General features: G+C 42.3%; 1 protein-coding gene across 10 annotated transcripts in view; it reads left to right on the top strand.

The window, feature by feature from the left end:
• CACNA1B (calcium voltage-gated channel subunit alpha1 B) overlaps positions 1–23,218 on the top strand; it is a 324,850-nt gene that overhangs the window by 174,024 nt on the left and 127,608 nt on the right. For 7 of the 10 annotated variants that reach the window (XM_053373456.1, XM_053373451.1, XM_053373449.1 and 4 more), the window contains exons 9-13: positions 1,963–2,019; positions 3,305–3,379; positions 9,690–9,779; positions 12,050–12,259; positions 21,636–21,748. In XM_053373456.1, the coding sequence (XP_053229431.1) occupies positions 1,963–2,019; positions 3,305–3,379; positions 9,690–9,779; positions 12,050–12,259; positions 21,636–21,748 (545 nt within the window). The remainder of the gene's footprint in view (positions 1–1,962; positions 2,020–3,304; positions 3,380–9,689; positions 9,780–12,049; positions 12,260–21,635; positions 21,749–23,218) is intronic. The other 3 variants (XM_053373453.1, XM_053373452.1, XM_053373458.1) reach the window with 1 other exon arrangement.

Raw genomic sequence — 23,218 nt, 5'->3', positions numbered from 1 at the left:
GAAATTCAAAGACTATTTGCAGAAACATTGTAAGATTAATGAATGTTAAAATGATGCTGGATTGAAATTAAGTGGCCTTAGCAACAAGGATAATAAGAATATGTAAAAATGGATTGATAGTGGATGAAAACATACAGTTATAATGTGTTGAGATACAGAGTTAAGATAAATGAAAGAGGGTAAGGATTTGCTGAACTAACCATGTGAACGGGAATACAAAAAAGGGAGGTGTGAGGAGGTCAGGGAAATAAGCAAATGAAATTTAAGATATGAAAAAATTGATTTGTTTTTAATTTTTTCTATTTATTTTTTATGTATTTTGTATCTTTTTTTCTATGTATTTTTTGTATTTTTCTTCTTTTTTCTCTCCTGTTTTCTCTTTATTCTGTAATTCTCTGTTTTTCGTAAAACTTTAATAGATATCTTTTAAAAAAATAAAAAAAGGAAATAAACAGAGTACGCACATGCATTCAACTGCCTAACAGCATCTGCGTCACCCATGAGATCACCGCCACAGAAATAATTAAAAAAAGAGTTGTTCCATTGTCTGGAGAGGTCACTTCCTGGTTCTCATGGAGATGCCATTTTCAGTGGAGCCCAGTAACAAAAGTGCGCAGCTGTAATGAGGCAGCACCAGGTGTTGAAATTTTACGCCTCTAGTAATTTTGCATCTGGGGCAACCACCTGTCTGCCTCCCACGCTGCGCCACTGGGGAGAGGGCTGTTGCCACCAGAGTTTGGTTGTGAATATCTTATATGGATCTTGTTGGCCACACTGAAAACAGAAATGATGTCACTCATTCGACAGGCATGGGGAATCCAAGGAACATCACATGTTACTGGACTGCAGTTCCTATAATCCCTGACCACGGATAGAAAGATCTATCAGTTTTGTATTTCACATTTTTCTCATTTTTCCTATCTTAAATTTGGTTGTCCACATTTTTTGGCATTTTTAATTTTTTTTAAAAAAATCCTCGTGTCATAAAAATTCACCAGTGTTTTAGTGCAAATATCACCAGATATGCACATTTTTATATGCTGCTTTGACTTGCAAATTTTAGCAAGTCATTCCCCACAATGCATTGCATCTTTATGTGCTATTTTCACCAATATGTTTGTTCTTATGGAAACTTTTCCCCAATATATGGATTTCCATAAAACTTTGGTTGGTGAACTGCATAGTAAAATGGATGGTTTAGTTAAGATTTTTGCATTGCAGTGGGTTGGTCTAGATGACCCTCGGGGTCTCTTCCAACTCTACAATTTTGTATGATTCAATGAAAATGTCAAAGCTGTGTTTCAGTTTACATATCATTTGCAGAAGTGTGAATTTGATTCAGATACACACACACACACACACACACATCATTTTCAACATTGTAAAACATACTTTAATATCTTGTACATTTTTTTTTACTTCCTTCAATCACATCTGAAAATTTTCTAATCTTTTCCTCTTAATTTACATTTCTTACTTCACTATTACTTTTGAATATCATAACTAATGTCTCTCTTCTTTATCTTCTTTGCAATATTTCATATATTCCTCCTTACAAAACTTCTTGTAGTCCTACTAGCGTAATTTGTTGATTACAATTGCTCTTCAAATAGTTCACATATTTATTCCAATCTTCTGTGAATCTCTGGTCCCGCAGGTTTCGAATCCTTCCTGTCATCTTATCCAATTCTGCGTAGTCCATTAACTTTTATTTGATTCAGCGTTAAATGAGCTGGGAATCAAATATCTCCCTCCTCCCCTATCCCTGGCCATTGGCCATGCTGACTGGGGCTGATGGGAGTTGGAGTCCAGCAAATCTGGAGGACCACAGCTTCTACATCCCTGCCATTGGGGAAGAGTGATAGTTGTTGAACTGACTTTGATATTCCCAACTAAGCAGGGTATATATTTTTTTTACAGTGTGTGCACTTTTTCCTTTTACTGTTCTTTCTCTGTTTCCAGAGGAGGTGATGTTAGCAGAAGAAGACAAGAACGCCGAAGAGAAGTCACCTCTTGATGGTAGGTTGCTTTGTGGTGCTTTTGGCTTCTTTTGCATAAGGTTTGTATGCTCTGTGTGTGTCTCAGCAGCTTTTCATGAAACAAAAAAGGGTGGATGCTGTGTTTGTTGCCTGGAAGTGCAATAAAATAGTCCATTTCAGCTTCTCTCTGTTTCTCATTCAGCAACCCCCCATCACAGATTCAATTCATCACATTTTCACAGCAATTTGTGTTTTTTTTTAAAAAGACTTATAATACCCCCCCAGCATTTTAGTGTGAGTTTCTCAAAACGAACAATTTTTCACAAGCCATTTCCCCAGATATAATGCGCTTTTTGTAGGCTGTTTTCACAAATGTGTGCATTCTTACGCACACTATTCATTTAGTGTATGTTATTTTCAAGAAAACATACACCCTTAGGCACACTTTACCCTAAGATAATGCATTTGTGCTCACTTTGCTTGGTAAGAGAACTGCATTGCAAAATTTAGAGAAAGGGCAGATTTTGAAGGACAGCTGTGTTTCAGTTCACGTAATGGTTCGTGAAGTGCAAATTAGGCACTTTCTCATTAAAATGAAAACAAACTCAGATTTCTCCTCGCATCCCAAGCTGGATGTCCCAAGAGGCATTTGATGCAGCAAGCAGTCAGGCTTGCTATGCTGGTGTTCCCATCTGCCAACCCTGAAAACTTGAAGGATGGATAACAGTATTTGAATATTATGTGGACCTGTCAGTGACACAGAATCTGTAGTCCATCTCAGGATTCCTTGACATATGTATTCAGGCACTGAGAAGCAGACACCTGTGCATTTGCTGTGGGGAATTCTGGTCTAGCTGTAGGAGAGGCATAGGTCGCACCCACAGCATAGAAGCATAGAATTGTAGAGTTAGAAGGAACCCCAATGGTCATCTAGTCCAACCCCCTGCAAGGCATTTAGAGCACTCACTATACATTTAGAGTTATCCCGTCCCTATACAGTCCCAGGCAGCCATATTTACTTTTACCATTTCCCCAAGATAGAGAATCTCAAAGCTTTGGTGCTGTGGATGTAGTCCAGCAACATCTGTGTGCTTCTGTTGCTTCTGAAGCCCCTCCAAGATAACTGGGACCTTCTGTCTCCTTGCTGCTCTTGGCATCTGGCTCATAAGATGTTAGAATTCACTAAAGTTCCATTAAAAGATTTTTCCCTCTTCCTTTTCTGACTGTCTTTCCTCCTCTCGTGTCTCCTCTTCCTCCTCCCTGCTGTCTCCCTTTCCTCTGTTGCCTGTTCCCTTCTCCCCTTTTCTCCTCCTGTTCACTGTCAGGGAGGGCCACTTCTGAAGGCCCAATCCTGCGAGGCATGGCAGTGGTGGAGATTAGCGGCGGAGGCACCTATAACAGTGAGTGGACGGCAACTTGTCAGGGTTCTAGAGGGCATCAGTTGTGGCTTTAAGCTCCTGAGCACTATAGGTCATTCACACCTAGTTAGTAACATCATTGGTCTGGCTGATCAGTGACGAATCAGCGAAGAGTTCATCTTGAATGAGGATGACTGTGGGCCAAATTACATGAGACTTGGATAGCGCAGTTTTGTCCTTTAATGCAGGGTTATGGTTCACAAATTTCCAGTGTGGAATGATCAGGGCCCTGGGATGGGTAATAGTCATTTAATGTTCCATTTCCCCCACTGTGGTCCTGATCTAGATTGGGATCACATGCAATTACATTGCCCCCAAAACTCCCATTGAAACCAATGAGTGGGACCGATCAAGATTAGTACTTCAGTGTAAGGCAAGAATGAGGGACCTCCAGATATTTATTTATTCATTCATATATATATATATATATATATATATATATATATATATATATATATAGTACGATTAATAGAGGGGGGAAATAGAGTGAAAAATCATAAAGAAAAATCATATAAAATTGTTAAAATCAGAAATCAGCTAAATACAATAGGAAGATGTATTCTTAATGGTCTGCGTAAGCCTCTGACAAAATAAAAACATTTTCATTGGGCACATTAAAGTTGATGCAAAACACTACTAAACCTTAGGTTACATAAACACAATCCTGGTAACAACACACACAATGTAAGAGGCTGTTTTTGACTATGCAACTTCTATTTCAAACGCAATTCAACATGTAATATCTCACAAAAATATCTCCATAGACCAACACATGATGCAAACAGAACATATCAAGAGAAATTAAAGCCCAATGGATGGTCAGGAGATAAAGTCCATTCAGTTCCTAAATTGGCATATTGGCAATAACCACAATATGGTACGCTTATCTTATGATGCTCCACGTATCGCTGCTTTGAGGATTCTTACGTTCCTTGTATGTAGGTATGGGTAATTTTGTTCCATCAGTTGAATTTATTTTGTTCCATGTTTCTGTCATACAAGAATATGAGTTTGCACGGCTGACGAAGCACAGTTGGGCGGAACAAGGTATTATCTCGGAATCCTTGTCGTGCCATACCTTCAGGTTTTCCATCTGATTCTCTTGATACGTTCTGTTTGCATCATGTGTTTGTCTATGGAATTACACTTTGTGAGATATTACATGTTGAATTGTGTTTGAAATAGAAGTTACATAGTCAAAAACATCCTGTTACATCGTGTGTGTTGTTACCATGTTAAAGTTGAAACAAAAGGTGCCTGCTAAATCTTAGTACTGAGCCAATGACACTAAAAACTCAGTTTCTTGTTATCAAATGAGCCTCACCAACCCAGGGAACAACCAGTGATGCTTCAGCAGTTTATCTCAATGATTGAGGTTGGATATGAGGGTTCAGGAGGTCACTGAGATACACTGGACCTATGTTATTCAGGACTTTGTAGATTACTACAAAGACCCTGAACCTAACTCAGAAGTAGATGGGTAAACAGTTCAGATGTTTTAATAATGGTGTCACCTGTTGTTGGCCAGATGGCCTCATCAGGGGTCTTATCATGGCATCTGGACCAGCTGGAGCTTCCAAGCCAGGCCCAGGGGGTGCCCCACATAGAGTGCATTGCAGCTATCCTGCCTCAGGGTTACCAAAAGAAGGACTACAGTGGTCAGGCTATTCCTGTCCAAGAATGGCTGTAGCTGCTGAACCAGAGTTAGTGAAAGGCACTCCTAGCCTCTAGTGACAAAGATATATCCAGAAGTACAGATTTTGCTGGACTGCAAATCCCAGCAGCATGGCCAGAGTTCAGCAATAAGGGAAGCTGTATTCCAGCAACATTGGAAGACCACAGGTTCTACATCCCTGTCCTACACTAAAGTACCTACCAGTCTGGATTGGGCCTCTCATGCTGGCAGTGTGTGTGTGTGTGTGTGTGTGTGTGTGTGTGTGATGAGCAAGTCTGACCCATGTGGCCTTTTGGGGCAAGGTTGCTGGTATCTCAAAGGGGTCTGAATCAGAGACTGAATCTCAGAAGCCTTGGATTTTTTTTAATCTCTGGCTCTAACCTGGAGCTGAATGTGAACCTGACCTTCCACGGAATGAAGACTTGGAGGAGCAGGGAGAGTCCTCCTTCACCAGGGCTGCCTCAAGAGGATACTCTTGAGCAGACCTTGGGGTGGGTTCCAACAGAGGAGCCCCCCTCAGAGTATCACGCCTCTGGATCATGTTTGGACTGGATTCATATCAGTTTTCAGTGTTTGATGTTTCTTTGGCTTGGCTTGGCTTGGCTTGGCTTGGCTTCAATGGCTTCTTCTACTGTTGCTTGGTAATATTGTGTGTGAGGCCTTAACCACAGTGGCCTCCACAGCTGGGCTGCCAACCCTGTGTCCCTCCATATGATGCTGGACTACAGCTTCCACCATCTCCTGCCCATTGGCCTTCCTAGCAGGGGCTGATGGGAGTCCAATCACTTCTGGAGGGTCAGGGAAGGAGAAAACTCAGGCACTCCAGATATTACTGGACTGTAGCCCCAGACAGCATGGTCAATGGTTTGGGAGGATTGGAGTTGGAGCCTAGAACCATCTGGAGGACCACATGCTCCCCATCCCTACTGTAGGTGAAACTAGAAATGGGCTTGACTAGGAACATAAAAAGAGCTCTGTAGGATGAGACCTAAGGTCCATCTCATCCAGTATCCTGTTTCCAAGAGTGGCCAGCTACATGCTTCTGGCAGTCCTGCAACTAGGACGTGCATGCAACATTGCTTCTATATAGTTGCCTCCCAGTAGCAGGCTTCTGATATACTGCCCCACGATGGAGTCATCATGGCAAATAGCCATTGACAGACTTCTCTTCCTTCATAAAGTTGTCAAACCTCCCCACAGAGCAACTTGAGAGCAAAGAAAAAAGCCACTTGAAAGCAACGGGCCACTGCTATATTTTGCAACAGCAAATTCCATAAACCTGTTTTGCATTGTGAAGAAGGAGTTCATTTGATTCACTTTGTTTTGTCCTGAAATTACTGCCAGTCATTTTCACTGGGGAAAGCTTATGGGGAGACACAGGAGAGAACTCTCTTTAGATGTCATGTAGGAGATGATTAGGCTTATTGTTCTCTGTTGTTCTGGGGAGCAAGACTTTTGGATGAAAATTGTAGGGAAGTAGACCATGGCCAAAAAGTAGGGGAGAAATGTTTTAATGGGATGAGCTGTTTGACAGCAGGTCTACCTCAGGAGGTGGTGGGCTCACATTTGCTTGCAGCATTTTAAGCAAGGGCTGCACAATCATCAGTCAGTGATGCAGTAGTTGCACCCCGCATTGCAGATCCTGAATTGAATGGAAGGGCTGAACTTGAAGACGTCTCTTCCAATTCATTAGTTATATGATGCACTCTGAGTTGCAGTGCTATGACAGAGGTACAAGTACTGTACATATCTTTCTCTGTTTTCTTCTCACCAAGCATACCCTGCATAGCCATCATCTAAATAAACAAACAAAAAAAAATACTTCTGCCTTTTATAAGAACATTAGATGTTTAAATCACCTGTTCAGGTTTCTCTACAATCATCATTACTGAATATGTGGACAAATTACATGAAAGCCTGTCGCTCTAAATAACTTTTGATATGGATGCAAGTTGCAGCTAGGATTTCAAGAGTCTACTCATGGAGAACTTTGCAAAATCTATTTGTCTTTGTGGTATAAGAACTTATGGATTTGTGCTGTTGCAGAAGCAGTAACAAATATATTATGGGTCCCTAGAGGAATGAAGGACTCAGAATGCTTCTGTGTCATCTGGTGAGATTTTATTTCTTATGATCCACATTTAGATGCCCAACATTCACCATCCACATCAGCTAGGGAAGTATGAATATCTTGATTCTTCTTTTTCTTTTTCTTTTCTTTTCTTTTCTCTCTCCTGCTACTGCACTCTTGGATTTTCAGTTATAGTCACTATTTGTTATTACAACTTTCAATACAAATAAATATATTTTTCCTAACAGATATGAAGTGAACCTACTTCATGGCTTAGTAATACAAATTTATAAAGCATTGCATCCTTCTCTCTCTCTCTCTTAAACATTTTTTTTATTAAATTTCAAGGAAAAAGAAACATTTCCACATATACTCAATACATTTTTTAAATACTTTCCATCCTGTTTTCCAGGGTGATTTTATTTTCTTCCCCATTGATGCACTCTGTCTTCTAGCTCTTATAACAATATCAAAGTAAGTTCTAATTCTTTCTGTTGCTCATGCCTCAAATCCTCCTCGTGAATTCATCATACTATAATATTTCTTTAAACAGTCCAAAAAAGGCTTCCATTCTTCCACAAAACTGTCACCATTAGGTTCTCTTAATTCAGCTGTTAACTTTGCCATTTCTGCATAGTCCATCTTCTTATAAGTTCTGCTTATCCATTCTTCTTTTGTAGGAGTTTCTTGTAGGAGCATATAGAATCCTTGCTGCTGTCATAGTGTACATAAACAATCATCTTATTTGGGACTTTAAACATCTTTTTAATCTCATTATATATCATTTTCCAAAATACCCTTTCTTTCCTACAATTCCACCACATATGAAAAAAGGATCCTTCAGCCTTTTTGCATTTCCAACAGTTATTAGAAACCTTCTTATATGTTTTAGCCCAATTACTAGTTGTTAAATACCATCTATATATCATTTTAATACAATTCTCTTCTATAGCATAACATAAATTTTTAATTTGTTTTTCACAACTTTCCCCACACATTTATTTCTATGTTATGTCCTAAATCCCTGGCCCATTGTATCATTACTGGTGTATTGCATCCTTCTATCTCATTTAGTTTTCTGGTGAGATTTTAATTATAAAATTTCATAATACGGTAAAATAAAGACTATCAAAAATACAAATAGAATAAATGGAATATGGAGTCTTCTCTTAGTGTTTCATAGCCTTTGCCACCCACAGAGGACAGTAACTCCTCCCAGCTTACCTGGGATCTTTCCTTGTTTTCCCAGCCTCAACCAGGGAGACCATCATTTCCCTGTCTCTCACCTAGGGTCCTCCATCAGCCGTCTACAATCCCTGGACCTTCATAAAGGACCCATATATAGGACTCCAAAGAAAGAAGAGAAACAAAGAAGAGAGACAGACAAAGAAAGTAAAGAACAACGAAAACATTACAAAAAGAAAAAGAAACATTACAAAAAGAAATCTTCCGATTTCCCATCTGCTGATTACATAAAAGAAACAAAAAGAGGATTAAGATATTCAGTTCATGCTAGCATCCATCTTCCCCCTTTCTGCTAAACAATATTTCTTTTAAGTCAAGGTGTCTCAGGTTCATTTCCTTTTCCCATGAAAAGTTCAAGATGAGTTCCCAAATTGTTATTACTACTGGTAAATGTCAATCATATTTTTTTCCTTTTGATTTACCTCTTGTCTAATTTTAATTGTAGACTCAGTTTAACAGAAAGAGGTTTATAATAGGGGCAATAGCAGACAAAAGACCATGCATATTTTTGCTCTCTGTTTCACCATTTCCCCTACGTTAGCTGTTCCCAGAGTTTGCCCCATTTCCACATCAATTTCCAGCTTGTTATTTTTGTTTTTTGATAAAAAGAAGCCTGCCCAGAATAATAAAGTGCATTTGTGTGTGAATGCACTTTTCACTCATGCACACTTTTTTGTGTGATTTTTTTTTTTGGGGGGGGGAATAGAGGACACTGGAAAATTTGGAGGAGCAGAGGTAGATAGAACACATTCATAATGACCAGTACTCATAGGCCGCCTGATATCACAAGTTCATTTTCCTTGTTGCACAGAAAGTCTCTAAGGAATGATTGAGTGGTTCTTGTTTTACCTGTAAGCTGCCTTGAATTCAGTCAAAGGAAAAGGCAGGATATATATTAACAACAACAACTCTTTCAAAGGCATCCAACATCTTGTGGGAGCAAACTCTATAGGTTAAGCTGGCATTTCACTGATCCTGTATGTCTGGTAAAGGAAGAAGTAACGTGTGATGCATCTGCAAGGCTGCCCACTCTCTCTTTTCATTTTAAGATGTTCATGGGCAGATGGAAAAGGATGAGCATAGCTGAAAGGCTAACTAAATTATGACCCCTGGCACAAGAATCTGTGAGAGACGCTGTTGGCTGATTGATTTCTAATGGCTTAGTGGTGTGTGGCTGTTCTGGCCTCCAGGTGGAGAGGCAATTTGGGTCTCTAAGCTTGTGTGAGTTGAGAGGGTTTATCTGTTGCTGGATGCTAACCACCTTTTCTTGTCTTTTTTCCTCCCTACCCCTTTTGCATTAGTGCTGAAAAGAGCCACAATCAAGAAGAGCAAAAATGACCTAATCCATGCTGAAGAAGGGGAGGACCACTTCACAGATGTTTGTTCTGTTGGTAAGTTTATGGTTTAATATACCACGGTGTTGTTGTTGTTGTTGTTGTTGTTGTTGTTGTTGTTGTTGTTGTTGTTATATAGATTGTCTCTTGAAACAACAAAGCCAGGTAACCTCATGAGAATGTGGTGAAGCCTAAAGAGAACCCAAGGAAGTAGATTGAACCTGCAATCTTAGTCTCATAAGTGAGCAGAGTTTGCTACTGAATTGACCACTGGCATTCCACCTTGTTAATGGGAGATGGGTGTTGTGTAGGCTTCTTTTGAGTTCCATCATAAAATGTAACCATCTTAGAGCAGGGATGTAGAATCTCCAGCCCATGGGTCAATCTTGGCCTGTCCAGGGATCAAATCTCCCCCAAACCACGCACATTTGCCAATCAGCTGACATTACTGTAAGGGTGCAATCCTAACTATGCCAATGGCCTGGTAGTAGAGCATCTGATTGCATGCAGAAGGTTGCAAGTTCAATCTCTGGCATCGTCAGACACGGCTGGGAGAGACTATCTTTCTAAAACCCCTGGAAAGCCACTGCCAGTTAGTGTAGGGTTGCCATATTTTGAAGATAAAAACAAAACAAAACAAAACATATGCCTACGGATCTAGGGCATGCTGTGACTTTAAACAATTCAGAGGCAATCTGGTGGGTTTCCTCCTTGCCCGTTTGCACAAACGTCCCCTCCCAGCTCCTCACTCATTCCCCGCCCCATCCTGCTTTCTTCTTCCCCTTCTCCTTTTTCAGCTGTTCTCTCCCCTCTCCAAACCCCCTCCCTTGCGCTCGAAGTGGAGGCTGTGAAGGTCTCCCTTTAAGAGGGAGCCAGCAATGACAAATTGTTGAAATTTACATCCCAACTTTACCAGTGCCTCCCGGCTGCTGCAAGAGCCACATCTCTCTCCCTCTCCAGCCTTTGTTTTCCACCATCCTGTCCAGTTTGCACCCTGATCTGCCCGATCTCCCACCCAGATCACCAACCCTGCAATCAATTAGGTGGTTGCTGCAGAGCCCACCATACTGCTGCCGGCGCTGCAGCTGCAGCTTGCAAGCTTGCAAGCTGCTGCCTCAGCCGCTGGAGCTTCCCTGGCAACTTCAGCAACCTGCCTATGATAAAGCTGCACAGCTCTCTAAAGCAGCAGCAGTGCTGCTGCCAGGTGCCCGGCGCCCCCCCTTCATCCGGAGCAGCCACCGCTGCCACCGTGCAGGGCCAGTGGCCTCATGGAGCACATGGAACAGACATAATCAGGCGGCAACAACAACAAAAACAAAACTGGACATTTTGCATAATTTTAAGAATCTACCCAGACTGAAATTGTGAACTTTAAAAAGAAGACAAATCTGGGGGAAACCAAACATATGGCAAGCCTAAGTTAGAATAAACAATACTGAGCAATATGGAGGCGTGGTCTGGCATGGAATAAGGCACCTGCCAATGTTCCTATGTCTGCTCAGAAATAAGTTAATTCAATGGGATTCAATTCATTTAATTCAATGGGATTTATTCATTCATTCAGTTAATTCATTTAATTCAATGGGATTTATTCCCAGGCAAGTGTGTTAAGATTGCAGTTGTAGTGGTGTTTTTTTTTAAGGTGCCACTGTACAAGCCATTTTTTTCAATCATGTTACCCACTTTTTAAAAAAAGAGTCAATTATCATAATGCTTTGAAAAAGTGATTGTGAGGTGCTTGCAGACAATTTTCAGGGAATTACAGTGGTACCTCAGGTTACAGATGCTTCAGGTTACAGACGCTTCAGGTTACAGACTCCGCTAACCCAGAAAGAGTACCTTGGGTTAAGAACTTTGCTTCAGGATGAGAACAGAAATCGTGTGGTGGTGGCACGGTGGCAGCGGGAGGCCCCATTAGCTAAAGTGGTGCTTCAGGTTAAGAGCAGTTTCATGTTAAGAACAGACCTCCAGAATGAATTAAGTTCTTAACCCAAGGTACCACAGTACTGAGCAACTTGTCTGGTTAACAACCAGCAAAAGGCTTACACCCCTGCTGGTCAGCATATTTTCATGGAAACTTGTAGTTATATAAAAGTTTTCTATGAAGCCTTGTAACCAGCTCAGTAAAATTATCAATGTAAAAATGCTATGGAAGTCATTTCAGTGCAGTGTTCCAGAGAAGCATGGCTGGGCACATTTCAGGTGCCTGAATATCCAGATAGTTGAGCAGGTTCCTATGTATCTGTGTTGGGGTAGTGCAGCCTTGGTGGCCTGAAGAAAGGTCTCTCAGCTCTCCTCTAAGCTTTGTATCTTTCCAATGCTCACAGGTTCACCATTTGCCCGGGCCAGCCTGAAGAGCGGCAAGAATGAGAGTTCCTCCTACTTCCGTAGGAAAGAGAAGATGTTCCGGTTCTTCATCCGGCGCATGGTGAAAGCACAGAGCTTCTACTGGATGGTTCTCTGTGTTGTGGCTCTCAACACCCTGTGCGTCGCCATTGTGCATTATGACCAGCCAGAGGGGCTCACTACTGCTCTGTGTAAGTAAAGCTCTGGGATTACTTTGGCCTTGAACATTGATATCATCTCAGATTGGGGAGCTAACCCAGGGGAACTATGAACAAATAGCTTCTTGGATTTTTCAAAAAGAATATTCAGACTCACTGATACAATAATCATATGATGCCCTGCCATTCCGCCCCCCCCCCATTGGACAGAAGTCAGCAAACCTTTTCAGCAGGGGGCCAGTCCACTGTCCCTCAGACCTTGTTGGGGGCCGGACTATATATTTTTTTGGGGGAATGAACAAATTCCTATGCCCCACAAATAACCCAGATATATATATATATATATATATATATATATATATATATATATATATGCGCGCGCACACACACACACACACACACACACACACACACACGTACCTTTTCAGGTTACATACACTTCAGGTTACCGACTCCGCTAACTCAGAAATAGTACCTCGGGTTAAGAACTTTGCTTCAGGATAAGAACAGAAATCGTGCTCCGGTGGCGTGGCAGCAGCGGGAGGCCCCTTTAGCTAAAGTGGTGCTTCAGGTTAAGTACAGACCTCCGGTATGAATTAAGTACGTAACCAGAGGTACCACTGTATATATATAGGCCAACCAGATGCCTGCAGGAAACCCAAAAGCACAAGAGCACTCTCCCCCATTGCGGATTCCAGCAACTGGCATTCAGAAGCATTATTACCTACAACTGTAGAATTTACAGAAGGGTAGGGGAAAGATGAGGGCAGGAACCAAGTGCTCAATGAGTGTCCCCAAATACCAACCTATGCATGTGGGGCAAATTGAAATTACATCTATATTGTGCCAGAGACATTGAAGTCAAAGCAAGGCACATGTGTGAAGCAAAACAAACAAACAAACAAACAAACAAAAACTAACTAACAAACAAAAAACTTACCTCTTTTGTAAGGTTCAAACTAGAGAAGAGACTCTCTTGGTTTGTGAGCTTTCTGTTCTTTTTCAGAATCAAGCAGCAGAAGTAATAAGGCTGTGGGGCCCAGACAGTTTGATATGATATGCTTCCTATTTCATTTGGGGCTAAGTGGGGTGTGGGTGTGGGTGCCACCATCCTTTTATAACCCCACCCACCCACAAAAGAAGGGGAACCATTAGTTTGCTTGTAGAGAAATGCTTTCAGTCTAGCTTTTTTAAAAAAAATAAAAAATAACTTTTATGTGCTGATATTCATCTCCCAGCTGGTGCCAGAAAGAATGTTCTTGTTAATTACAAATTGAGTGAAAAATTAGACGGGCTGACATACGGGGCGGGAGGGGGGAGAAGGGCCATTTTTATTGCAAAGCGGATAAAAGATAGAAAGGAATTCAGCAGCTAGATGTGGCTGAAAGTAGATATTGCTAAAAGAGAAGAGCTAATGTGGGAAGCTTGTCGGTTCTTTGATCAGTATAGTGAGGAGGAAGCTAATACGGACATTCCAGCTCATAACTAATCAATAGAGCATCTGTTCTTCATGAAGAAGGTCCCAGGATCAATCCCTAGCACCTCCGGGTAGCACTGGAAGAGAACCGTCCGATAATCCTTGGAGAGTCACTTGCAATCACTGTAGATATGAACCAATGGTTTAACTTGGCAGCTTTCTATTTCCCTGTGAAGTGCATTTGTTGAAGAGACCCAAAGAATAGCAACAGCTAAAAAACAGACTTCCCAACTACAGTCGAATGTTTTGGCTCCTGAACGCCGCAAACCTGGTGTTAAGGGAATTGGGGGTTGCTCGTGCATAAGGGGGCTGCTGTCTAGGCAACGTTGTCTGGCTAAACCTTTCCCTGGCTGGACAGCCCTTTCTCCGTGGCTGTGTCAGTCACTGGCAGAATCCGTCAGTGGGCGTTTCCTGAACTTCTTCCAACATAAAAGCTCTTTGATGCCAAGTCTCCGCCTGGCCTCCCTGCGCGGAAGTCTTCTGCGCAGAGTGGGCGTGGCCAGCGGAGGTCCTGGGCTCTCCCCGCTGGTCTCTGTGGAAGAGTCTTGGAGCCATCTCTCCGAAGTCCTTCCCTGCTCCCCTTTCTTCCTGGTGTCACGCCGATTTCCTTCCCCAAAGGAAGTGTTCTCTCTCTCCCTGCTGGTTCCTTCTCCTGCATCGTTGGGGAGCCTTACCTCCACTCTTGGCTCCGATGGCAGTTCCCTGACACCTGGGAATGAGTGTTCCAGTTTGCAAATATTCTTTGGAACCCAAATATCCGCCGCAGGTTCTGCACATTCCGGTTGGCTGCAGGAGCTTCCTGCAGCCAATCGGAAGCTGTGCTGAAGTTTTTGGAAGTCGAACAGACTTCCGGAACAGATTCTGTTTGACTTCTGAGGTATGACTGTACAAGTTTAGAAGGAACATCTGGGGGGTGTCTGTCCATCAACAGGGTAGCCCTGTCGGTGTTCCTCAGCAGCAAGAACAGCTGAAAGATGGTTTGCCCATCAATTGGCTTGGTAGAGAAATTTGAATTCAGTTTATGTGGGCAAACTTACCTAATCCACACTTTCAGAAACTGAAATGCGAACTGAAATTTGCTTTGCTTCAGATTATACCCATGCAGTTCTCAAACCAAGTAATTTGTATGAAAAATGCATCTAACTGGGGTAAAATGTATATGAAAATGCATATATTAGTAAAAATCAATGAATACTTGTTTTATTAGGGGAAATTGCATTGCAAAAATGTGTATATTAGGCAAAATTCCATACCACTGAATGCATTAGGAGAAATTCGCACTAAAATGCTTATGAATTTCCACAAGGACCTACAAAATCATTCCCACCCCCCAAGAACAGATGTGGAAATGTGGTGAGCTGAATTTAAGACTTGGATACTTAGAGAAACATAAATTGACAGAGTCGCCCATCCCTATCTACAGTACCAGTCACCTGCTCTCCTGGTGGATTCTATAACATACCTTACTTTTCCTTGTATGACAAGTTTTTTGTTTTTTGTTTACTTTAATGTTGAGAAACGAGGGTTGTCTTATACACGGATAGTGCATAGTGGGGACGGGTGATTGGCTGGAGCAGCGAGCAATCATTTGTCAGCAGTGATATGGTGGATGATTGGTGGCTGCAGCAAGGGCTGCTTTGGATTGGCTGCTGTTGTGGTAATTGGGTGAGTGATTGGTTGCTGTGGCAAGGGCTGCTGTGGATATGCTGTCGCTGCAGCAAATGGGCATGCAATTGCTGGCTGCTGTTGGCGAGCGGGCAGACGCTTGTTGTCTTCAGCGACGCGAGTGATTGTCAGCGTTTTATAGTCGGGTTAGTGATTTTTGGCATCCCCACTGCAAAAAGCTCCACAACTCTGGGCAATCCCCCCCCAAAAAGCTCATCAACCCCAAAACTAGGGGTCATCTTATACACGGGGTGTGTGTGTTATACATGAAAAAATACGGTAAATGGAAAGGATTTAAAGTTTTAGCACAGTTTGGTTGAAAAGCTTCCTGATTTGGTTAGATAAGTTCAGGATTGACACAGCTGATATGACTTCCTTGCCCCCAAAGCCCATGAGGATCCTTTAGCTGTGTTTTGCAGAGCCTTCAAAACCAGTCTTTGGGGATCTCTTACACAGATTGAACTTTAGGTAGTTGCTGGAATCCACAAGAGAGGGAGAGTGTTCTTCTGCTCTGTTTCTCTTTGTGGGTTTCATACAAGCATCTAATCGGCCACTGTGAGAACAGGATGTTGGAATAGATGGGCCATTGGCCTGATCTACTAGAGCTCTTCTTATTTTTATGTTCAGTTGGGCCCAAAGCTGAGGGACACCCTTTCATTTGTGCTATTTGCCATGCTCTTTAGTGAAATATTTTCATTTTCTAAACACGAACCCTTTGACAGGAGAATCAAAATTCATTGAAATAGGTCTCAGCTCTGTTTATCTAACCTCCAAGTACTTCTGTGGGTTCTTTCTTTCTTTCTTTCTTTCTTTCTTTCTTTCTTTGATATTGATATATTTGAACAAAACCAAAAGGTTTATCCAGGTCTCTCTAATGTCTACAGGATGGAGAAAATTAGTTGGAGTGAGGATGGTTCTTAATTACCTAGGTTCTAAGAGCCGTTATTGGAAGTGCCCTTTCTTTGTTTAAACACATGGCTTATAACTGGCAGTTTCATTTACACACCTATATGGACTTCTTTTTATTAATATATATGCTTAAATCAGGTTTGATGGAATATTATTATTATTATTATTATTATTATTATTATTATTATTATTATTAATACTACTACTAATAATAATAATGTTTAATCCCCTTCTACACATTTGTTTCAGGGTGATGTAGAAAATATAATAGAGAAACCCAGCTAAAAACAGTTAAAAAACTGTTTTTGTAGGCAAATAACAGGGGGCAAATAACAGCAGATTTGTTTATTTTTTAATAGCAAAGAGTAGACATCCATGGCAAAAATGTATACAACCAGCTGGGGGAGATTGGTAGGGGGAAATGTCTTCAATTGTTTCTGGAAAGTACAGATAGTGAGTACCTTTCATATCTTGACAGGAATGATGTTTCACAGCATTGCTTATTGTTAATGTCAACTGGCAATGGTTGTGGTTATTTAATTATTCTTAGTATTTTTATTATTTTTGTTCTTTGTTTCTGTTTGCAAATAAAAAGAATGGTGAGGGTAGGGAGTGGGGAGAAATGGCTCTTCAGAGACTTAGCAGTGAATGTAAAAATAAAAAATAAAAATGTGCTAGCTTTGACAGTGCTAAAGACATGTGTTTTCCCAGGACAATTTTTGCTTAGGCACAGCTTCAGAGTGATGTGAGCAGATTTGCCATAGTCTGATTCAGACTATGGCAAATTCAACCCATAGTCTGCTTCAGCAGGATATTCTTATCTTCTAATGGATTAAATCTGATAAAATATTAGGAGCCAAGAAGAGGAGAACATTTTTGCACAAGTAGCTTTAGCATCAGTGGCCCATAATGCTTCTGACTGGCAGCACATGGGAAGAGCAGGGGTGCCTCCTAATTAGACAGATTTCTAGAAAGTGATTGTAATTGGACTTTGGACAAGATGTGTGAGCTTCAGCCAGGAAGGGAGCAGAGTTTGCTCTGGGAGGATTGGTAACACCGTAAGCGTGATTTGGGCACCTCTAATTCAATCATGTCTCTCCCTCTACGGAGAATTTAATTACGTTACAAATCAACTTCAATGCTGCTGAGAGCCTGTGGGTCTGCAGCGATTCCTTAGAACTCCCCGTCTCTGCCTCCTTTCTACTTTCTGCTTGTTGAAATGCTCTGATTAACTTTCTCAGCTTGACATTTCCAACGGTTTCCAAGCATTTTGAAAAAGGAACTGAAAAGGTGCTTAGCAAAAAAAGGGGGAAAGGGAGAAAGGAAAAATATGGGATGTGTCTCATTTCATCTCTGTATAGCCAGCATGCTATAGACTCCGCTGAAGAGAATCTGGTTTGCACATGTTTGGATTGTGTGGATTTCCACAATAGCAGAACACTGACTCCACTGGTGTTTATAAGCATGCTTTATTGAAGAAGAGACTTGAGTGTCTTGCTTATGAAGGAAGGCTAACAATTTTCAGAAAGAGTATTTAACAATCACCTACCCCACATATGCCCACCTGGCTGCTTCAGTCTATGGAACTGGTACTTTTACAGATGCCACATAATACCCATTCTACATTGATAAGAAAGTGACATTTTAGTGTGGCATCACCTACACTTCAGAACTCCTTGCCTATTGACATTAGGCAGGAGCCTTCGATGTACTCTTTTACACACCTGCCGAAACCCTTTTAACTTTAGGCATGTCTACCCAACTACACTGAATGCTGATGTGTGTTTTAATTCATTTTTATCTCATCATTGGTTTTAATTATTTTTAGAACTACAGTGGTACCTCAGGTTACAGACGCTTCAGGTTACAGATGCTTCAGGTTACAGACTCCGCTAACCCAGAATAGTACCTCAGGTTAAGAACTTTGCTTCAGGATGAGAACAGAAATCGTGTGGCGGCAGCAGTGGGAGGCCCCATTAGCTATAGTGGTACCTCAGGTTAAGAACAGTTTCAGGTTAAGAGCAGACCTCCAGAACGAATTAAGTTCTTAAACCGAGGTACCACTGTATTTAAATAGTTTTCCACTTTTTTCTCTTTTTTTACTGATAATCTCATTGTTTATTCTTTGTGCAAACCACATTGAGGTATATAAATTTTGTGAAATGAATATTGGGATGAATAATGTGGCATACCTAGTGTCGTCCAGGGAAATTAATTAGTGGAGATTCTGGACAGATGAAGGAAAGGTGCCCTTCTCACAAATCATGGTGAATAGTGTGGCCCTAATGATGGCATTGGACTCCAGCTCCCATCAACCCTAGCCAAGATGGCCAAGGTCAGGCATGATGGAAGCTGTAGTCCAGCAACCACTTGAGGACCATGGGTTGCCCCCTAGAAACCTTATGACCAGAAGCCATCCCATTTAGCTGTGCAATCTATGCAGAGCCTACATTAATGCAATTAGTTTCTTGATGATTTTGTGTTTGCCTTTGATGTCTCAGCCTGGTTCCCTGTGGATATCAGTATGCAGAGCACAGGGAAGCTTCAGAAACAAGCATGCTTATTTATGTCTGCTGAATATTTTAGGTGTCATTTCAAGAAGTGGGTCAGCCAAAAACTGGATGCTGATGGATCTCTTTCTCTGCACAAGTGTTCACAGTCTTTGTGGGACAGGAAAGATCTGTAGTACCATCTCTTGTGCCTGATCCTAATGACCTTAGACTATGTGACAGCATGAAAATAGAATTAGTCTGTCACTGATTGACACACACACAAGATGCTAATTACCTAATTCAAATATATTGGGTAGGAAAGTAACCAGCATGGCCTTTGCCAGGAGCACAGGTTTCTAAATTAAGTTAAACTGTTTATCACAAACTCTCTCCCCTGCCTTCTGCCATGTACTCCCTTCTTCTCATCCCATGGTTTTATGAAATGCTTCTGTTTAAGGTAGTTTAAATTAAATCTAGAGTAAGACCAGCAACCAAGAATTGCATTTTTCAATCAAATGGGCCAGGGCCATGTCAAAACAAATCCTCATCCTGACCCGTCAACTGAAGGAGAGGGTAGAAATAGGAGCCATTGGCAGGAGTAATGGATGGATGATCACTGGAACCAATCTTTTCTCCCTTGATTTAAAATAATCTGCTTCGTAAAGGTTGGCCAATGCCAGGGCTCATAACAAATAGTGGTGCCAGGGATGCAGGTTGATCATGCAAATCAAAATTTTCCTAGAAAAATTTGAGATTTTTCTCTTTCTGAATGACTACGTTCTGCTTCCACTGATGTAGGCTGCATGTCCCTGAAGTACAAGTGTGGAGTAAGCTGTTACACTCAGGTCCTACTTGTGGGTTCCCCATTAGCATCTGGTTGGCCACTATGAGAATAGGATGATGGACCACTTGCCTGATCCAGCAGGTTGTTCTTACGTTCTCAGTCCCCTGGAGAAAGAATACCACTCTGCAGAATTTTAAGGACTTAAGAAGAGTCCTGCTTGATCTAGTCATCTAGTCTAGCATACAATTCTTTCCAGAGAGCCAGCTTGGTGTAGTGATTAAGAGCGGTAGACTCATAATCTGGTGAACCGGGTTCGATTCCCTGCTCCTCCACCTTGGGCTAGTCACACTTCTCTGAAGTCTCTCAGCCCCACTCACCTCACAGAGTGTTTGTTGTGGGGGAGAAAGGGAAAGGAGAATGTTAGCTGCTTTGAGACTCCTTCGGGTAGTGATAAAGCAGGATATCAAATCCAAACTCCTCTTCCATGACCAACCATGGCAAGTCTGAAAACAGCATGTGAATGCCACAGGCTCCCCCAATCTGGTGCTCCTCACATGTTATTGGACCTCACCTCCCACCAGTCCCAGCCAGCATGGCCAATGGTCAGGGATGTTGCAGGCTGGGGAAGGGAGGGGAATATTCAGATAATACAGTATGTCTGTGATTCTTCTCCAGTGAAGGAACTGGACCTTACTTGTATGGACTGTTGTGTTTTAGGTGGAATTCATGTTAGCTGCTCTTTATTCATTGGACATTGTAGGGCTGACTAGCTTCCAAATATCAAGGCATTGAAATGACCAGTGTGGATGGGAGGAAAGTCACATCCCAGCCTGGGGTTTCATGTCTTCCTGTAGTCTACTGCGAGGAGCTTATGGTTGACAAGGGGAGTCTATATCTTGGGATAGCCAACTAGGGAGGCCCGAAATTCAAGGTGGAGTGCAGCATGACAGATAATATTGGTGTGCCTGGAAGAGGGAAAAAAAAGGAGGAAAGGCTGTTGCTTGAGAGTAAGAGCCTTCTGAAAACCTGATGAGTTTAGGGGTAGTTTAGTCCAGAGAAAGCGGCTGATATTTTAAACTGCCCCCCCTTTTGCTCCAAAGGGAATATTCTGGGTTTCAATGACATTTGCATTGTGTAACTTTTCCTTAATCTTCACATCTGTCCCTCACCCCCCCCACCCTAAGTAAAATCTTTACTTGTGTGTTCTCACTTTAACACTATTGCACCTGGAGGCCAGTAACCTACCCTAATCGTGGTGGCTTCAGAGGGAACCCAGGGAAACTTGGAGGCTGATTGATAAGGCCAGCTTTGTAGAAACTATTGCTCTCTAGTCTGGCTGCTGTCTAAAGGACCTCTAAAGTAGGGGGAGACTGAGCAGAGGAGTACACTCTGTGTTAGCCAGGAACACCCTCCCCTCAGTTGGCATGGAACTCAGTGCTGCTTGGATATGGTTGTAGAGCTATGCAGCAATGCTAAACACTGAACAGATTCAAATCTTTCACCGGAAACAGCAACATCTTGTTCTAATGGAGGGCAGTAATTTGAACATCCCCGATACAGTGGTACCTCAAGTTACATACGCTTCAGGTTACATATGCTTCAGGTTACAGACTCCGCTAACCCAGAAATAGTACCTCGGGTTAAGAGCTTTGCTTCAGGATGAGAACAGGAATCGTGCTCCAGCGGCGCAGCAGCAGCAGGAAGCCCCATTAGCTAAAGTGGTGCTTCAGGTTAAGAACAGTTTCAGGTTAAGAACGGACCTCTGGAACCAATTAAGTACGTAACCTGAGGTACCACTGTAATTTGGATGGCTGGTGGACATTTCTGATCAGCTCTGTCTATGCTCAGTCCATCCCCATTATAAGTTGGACAGGATGGGTTCTTGGAGACTCAGCACATCCAGATTTGGGAGCTCTAAAAAATACTTCACCATTATGTACTAATTATCTGCTTTCCCATGCAGCAGAAAGTTATTTTCTGCTGGCAGGATCTGCTCCACATCTAGGAGAAGTATCATCCTAATATCAGGAAATAATTTTGTGGATATTTATCATTGATATGACCTTCTGCTGTTTCTTCCAGATTTTGCAGAATTTGTCTTCCTCGGCCTGTTCCTCACAGAGATGTCTCTGAAGATGTATGGCCTGGGGCCAAGGAACTATTTCCATTCCTCATTCAACTGCTTTGACTTTGGGGTAAGAAGTCTTGGATGAGAATAGATGGGTTGAAGTCAACCCTTTGCAGTCCTGATATTCTGCATACTCTACTCCCTGGGTCACTCCTGATTCTCAGCATAGGAAGTTGTGTTACACTGAGCCAGACCACTGGTCCATCTAGCTCAGATTTGTCTACCATCATCAGAAGCTGCTCTGCAGGATTTCAGGCAGGGGACACTCCCAGACAGTCCTGGGGATGCCTCAGATTGATCCTGGGCCCTTTCCCACTGAGCTATGTCCACAGAGGAAGCACTTGGATCGATACAACATTGAGGGACTTCCTTGTTCTGTCATGTCATGGGGAGGCATCTGAGCATGTGATCTCCTGCTCCATTTAGCACCCAAAGTCAGGGACAGGCAACATATGGCCTGCAAATGTTGTGGATTACCACTTGCATTAGCCTCAGTCAGCACCATCCAACCAAACAGGGCAGACTATGGTAATATGGCACCCTGTGCGAAACCAAAATCTGCCCCCCCACCCTGCTACAAGTGTTGGCCAACCAGCTGCACTCGCATAGTGGGAGGCTGGTGCGATCTCACTCTTGCTCTTGCTCTCGCTCTCCCTCCCCTCCTCTCCCTTCTCCTCCTCCTTTTTTTCTAGCCTGGTTTTCCCTCCCAGGCAAACAAACAAACAACAACACTTACAGTTGTCAGAGAGGTCTCTCTGAATACCCTCCCCACTTTCCCTCATTCCTGCTCCCTTCCTTTACATCTTTCTCGAACAGAAATAAAAATTCAAGGCTTTAGAAATCCCCCCCTTTTTTTCTTCCTTGGTCTCCAAACCTGCCCTACTGCTTTCGTGCAAAAGGAAGGAGGAAAGTATGGGGGGGGAGGGGCGCCCTACTCATAGCCTGGAAGGACAAACCTTTTGGATTTCCTGGACCTTCTCCCTGCCTCTTCCATTTTAAGACATATCTTACTGTGAACTGAAAGGTGGAGGATTGGGGGGAGACTCTCAAATACAACTTGCTGCTTTCCTCTCCTCTGATCAGTTCATCAGTTCAGTGCCCTGTGTGTGGGAGCCTCTATCACTGCTCTAAATCTGGCTCTGCACTAATCTCAGTCTGCCCTTTGGATATTTCACAAGGTTTCCCCTGTGCACTTTCAAGCCCATATTCATAGTTAGCAATGAGGTCTGGAAGCTAGCTGTTCTGCTTATTTTTATTTTATTCCCCCCCGCAAAGCTGCACTTCTGGGTTTTGTAATGCAAACAACCCTGGCCTCTTGGTACCTCTTCTTTCTTCTTCCATTTTTCTTTTCTTTTTGCAGCTGACTTGCACGATGAGTGTCCACAGGAAGCAGACTGGCAAACTATTGCAGTTGCCTATTTGTCAGCTGTTGCACTCTGTCATTCTCACATTTCACAGTCATCTCTTGTATGCAAGGCCTGCAAAATAGCCTCTGGCAGGTGCCCACTTGTGCCAGTAAAACTGACATTAATTAGCT

This window comes from Podarcis raffonei, chromosome Z (assembly GCF_027172205.1).
Source record: "Podarcis raffonei isolate rPodRaf1 chromosome Z, rPodRaf1.pri, whole genome shotgun sequence".
Lineage (NCBI taxonomy): Eukaryota > Metazoa > Chordata > Lepidosauria > Squamata > Lacertidae > Podarcis > Podarcis raffonei.
The sequence above is the reverse complement of the archived record's forward strand: the minus strand, read 5'-3'. Positions and strand labels throughout refer to the sequence as shown.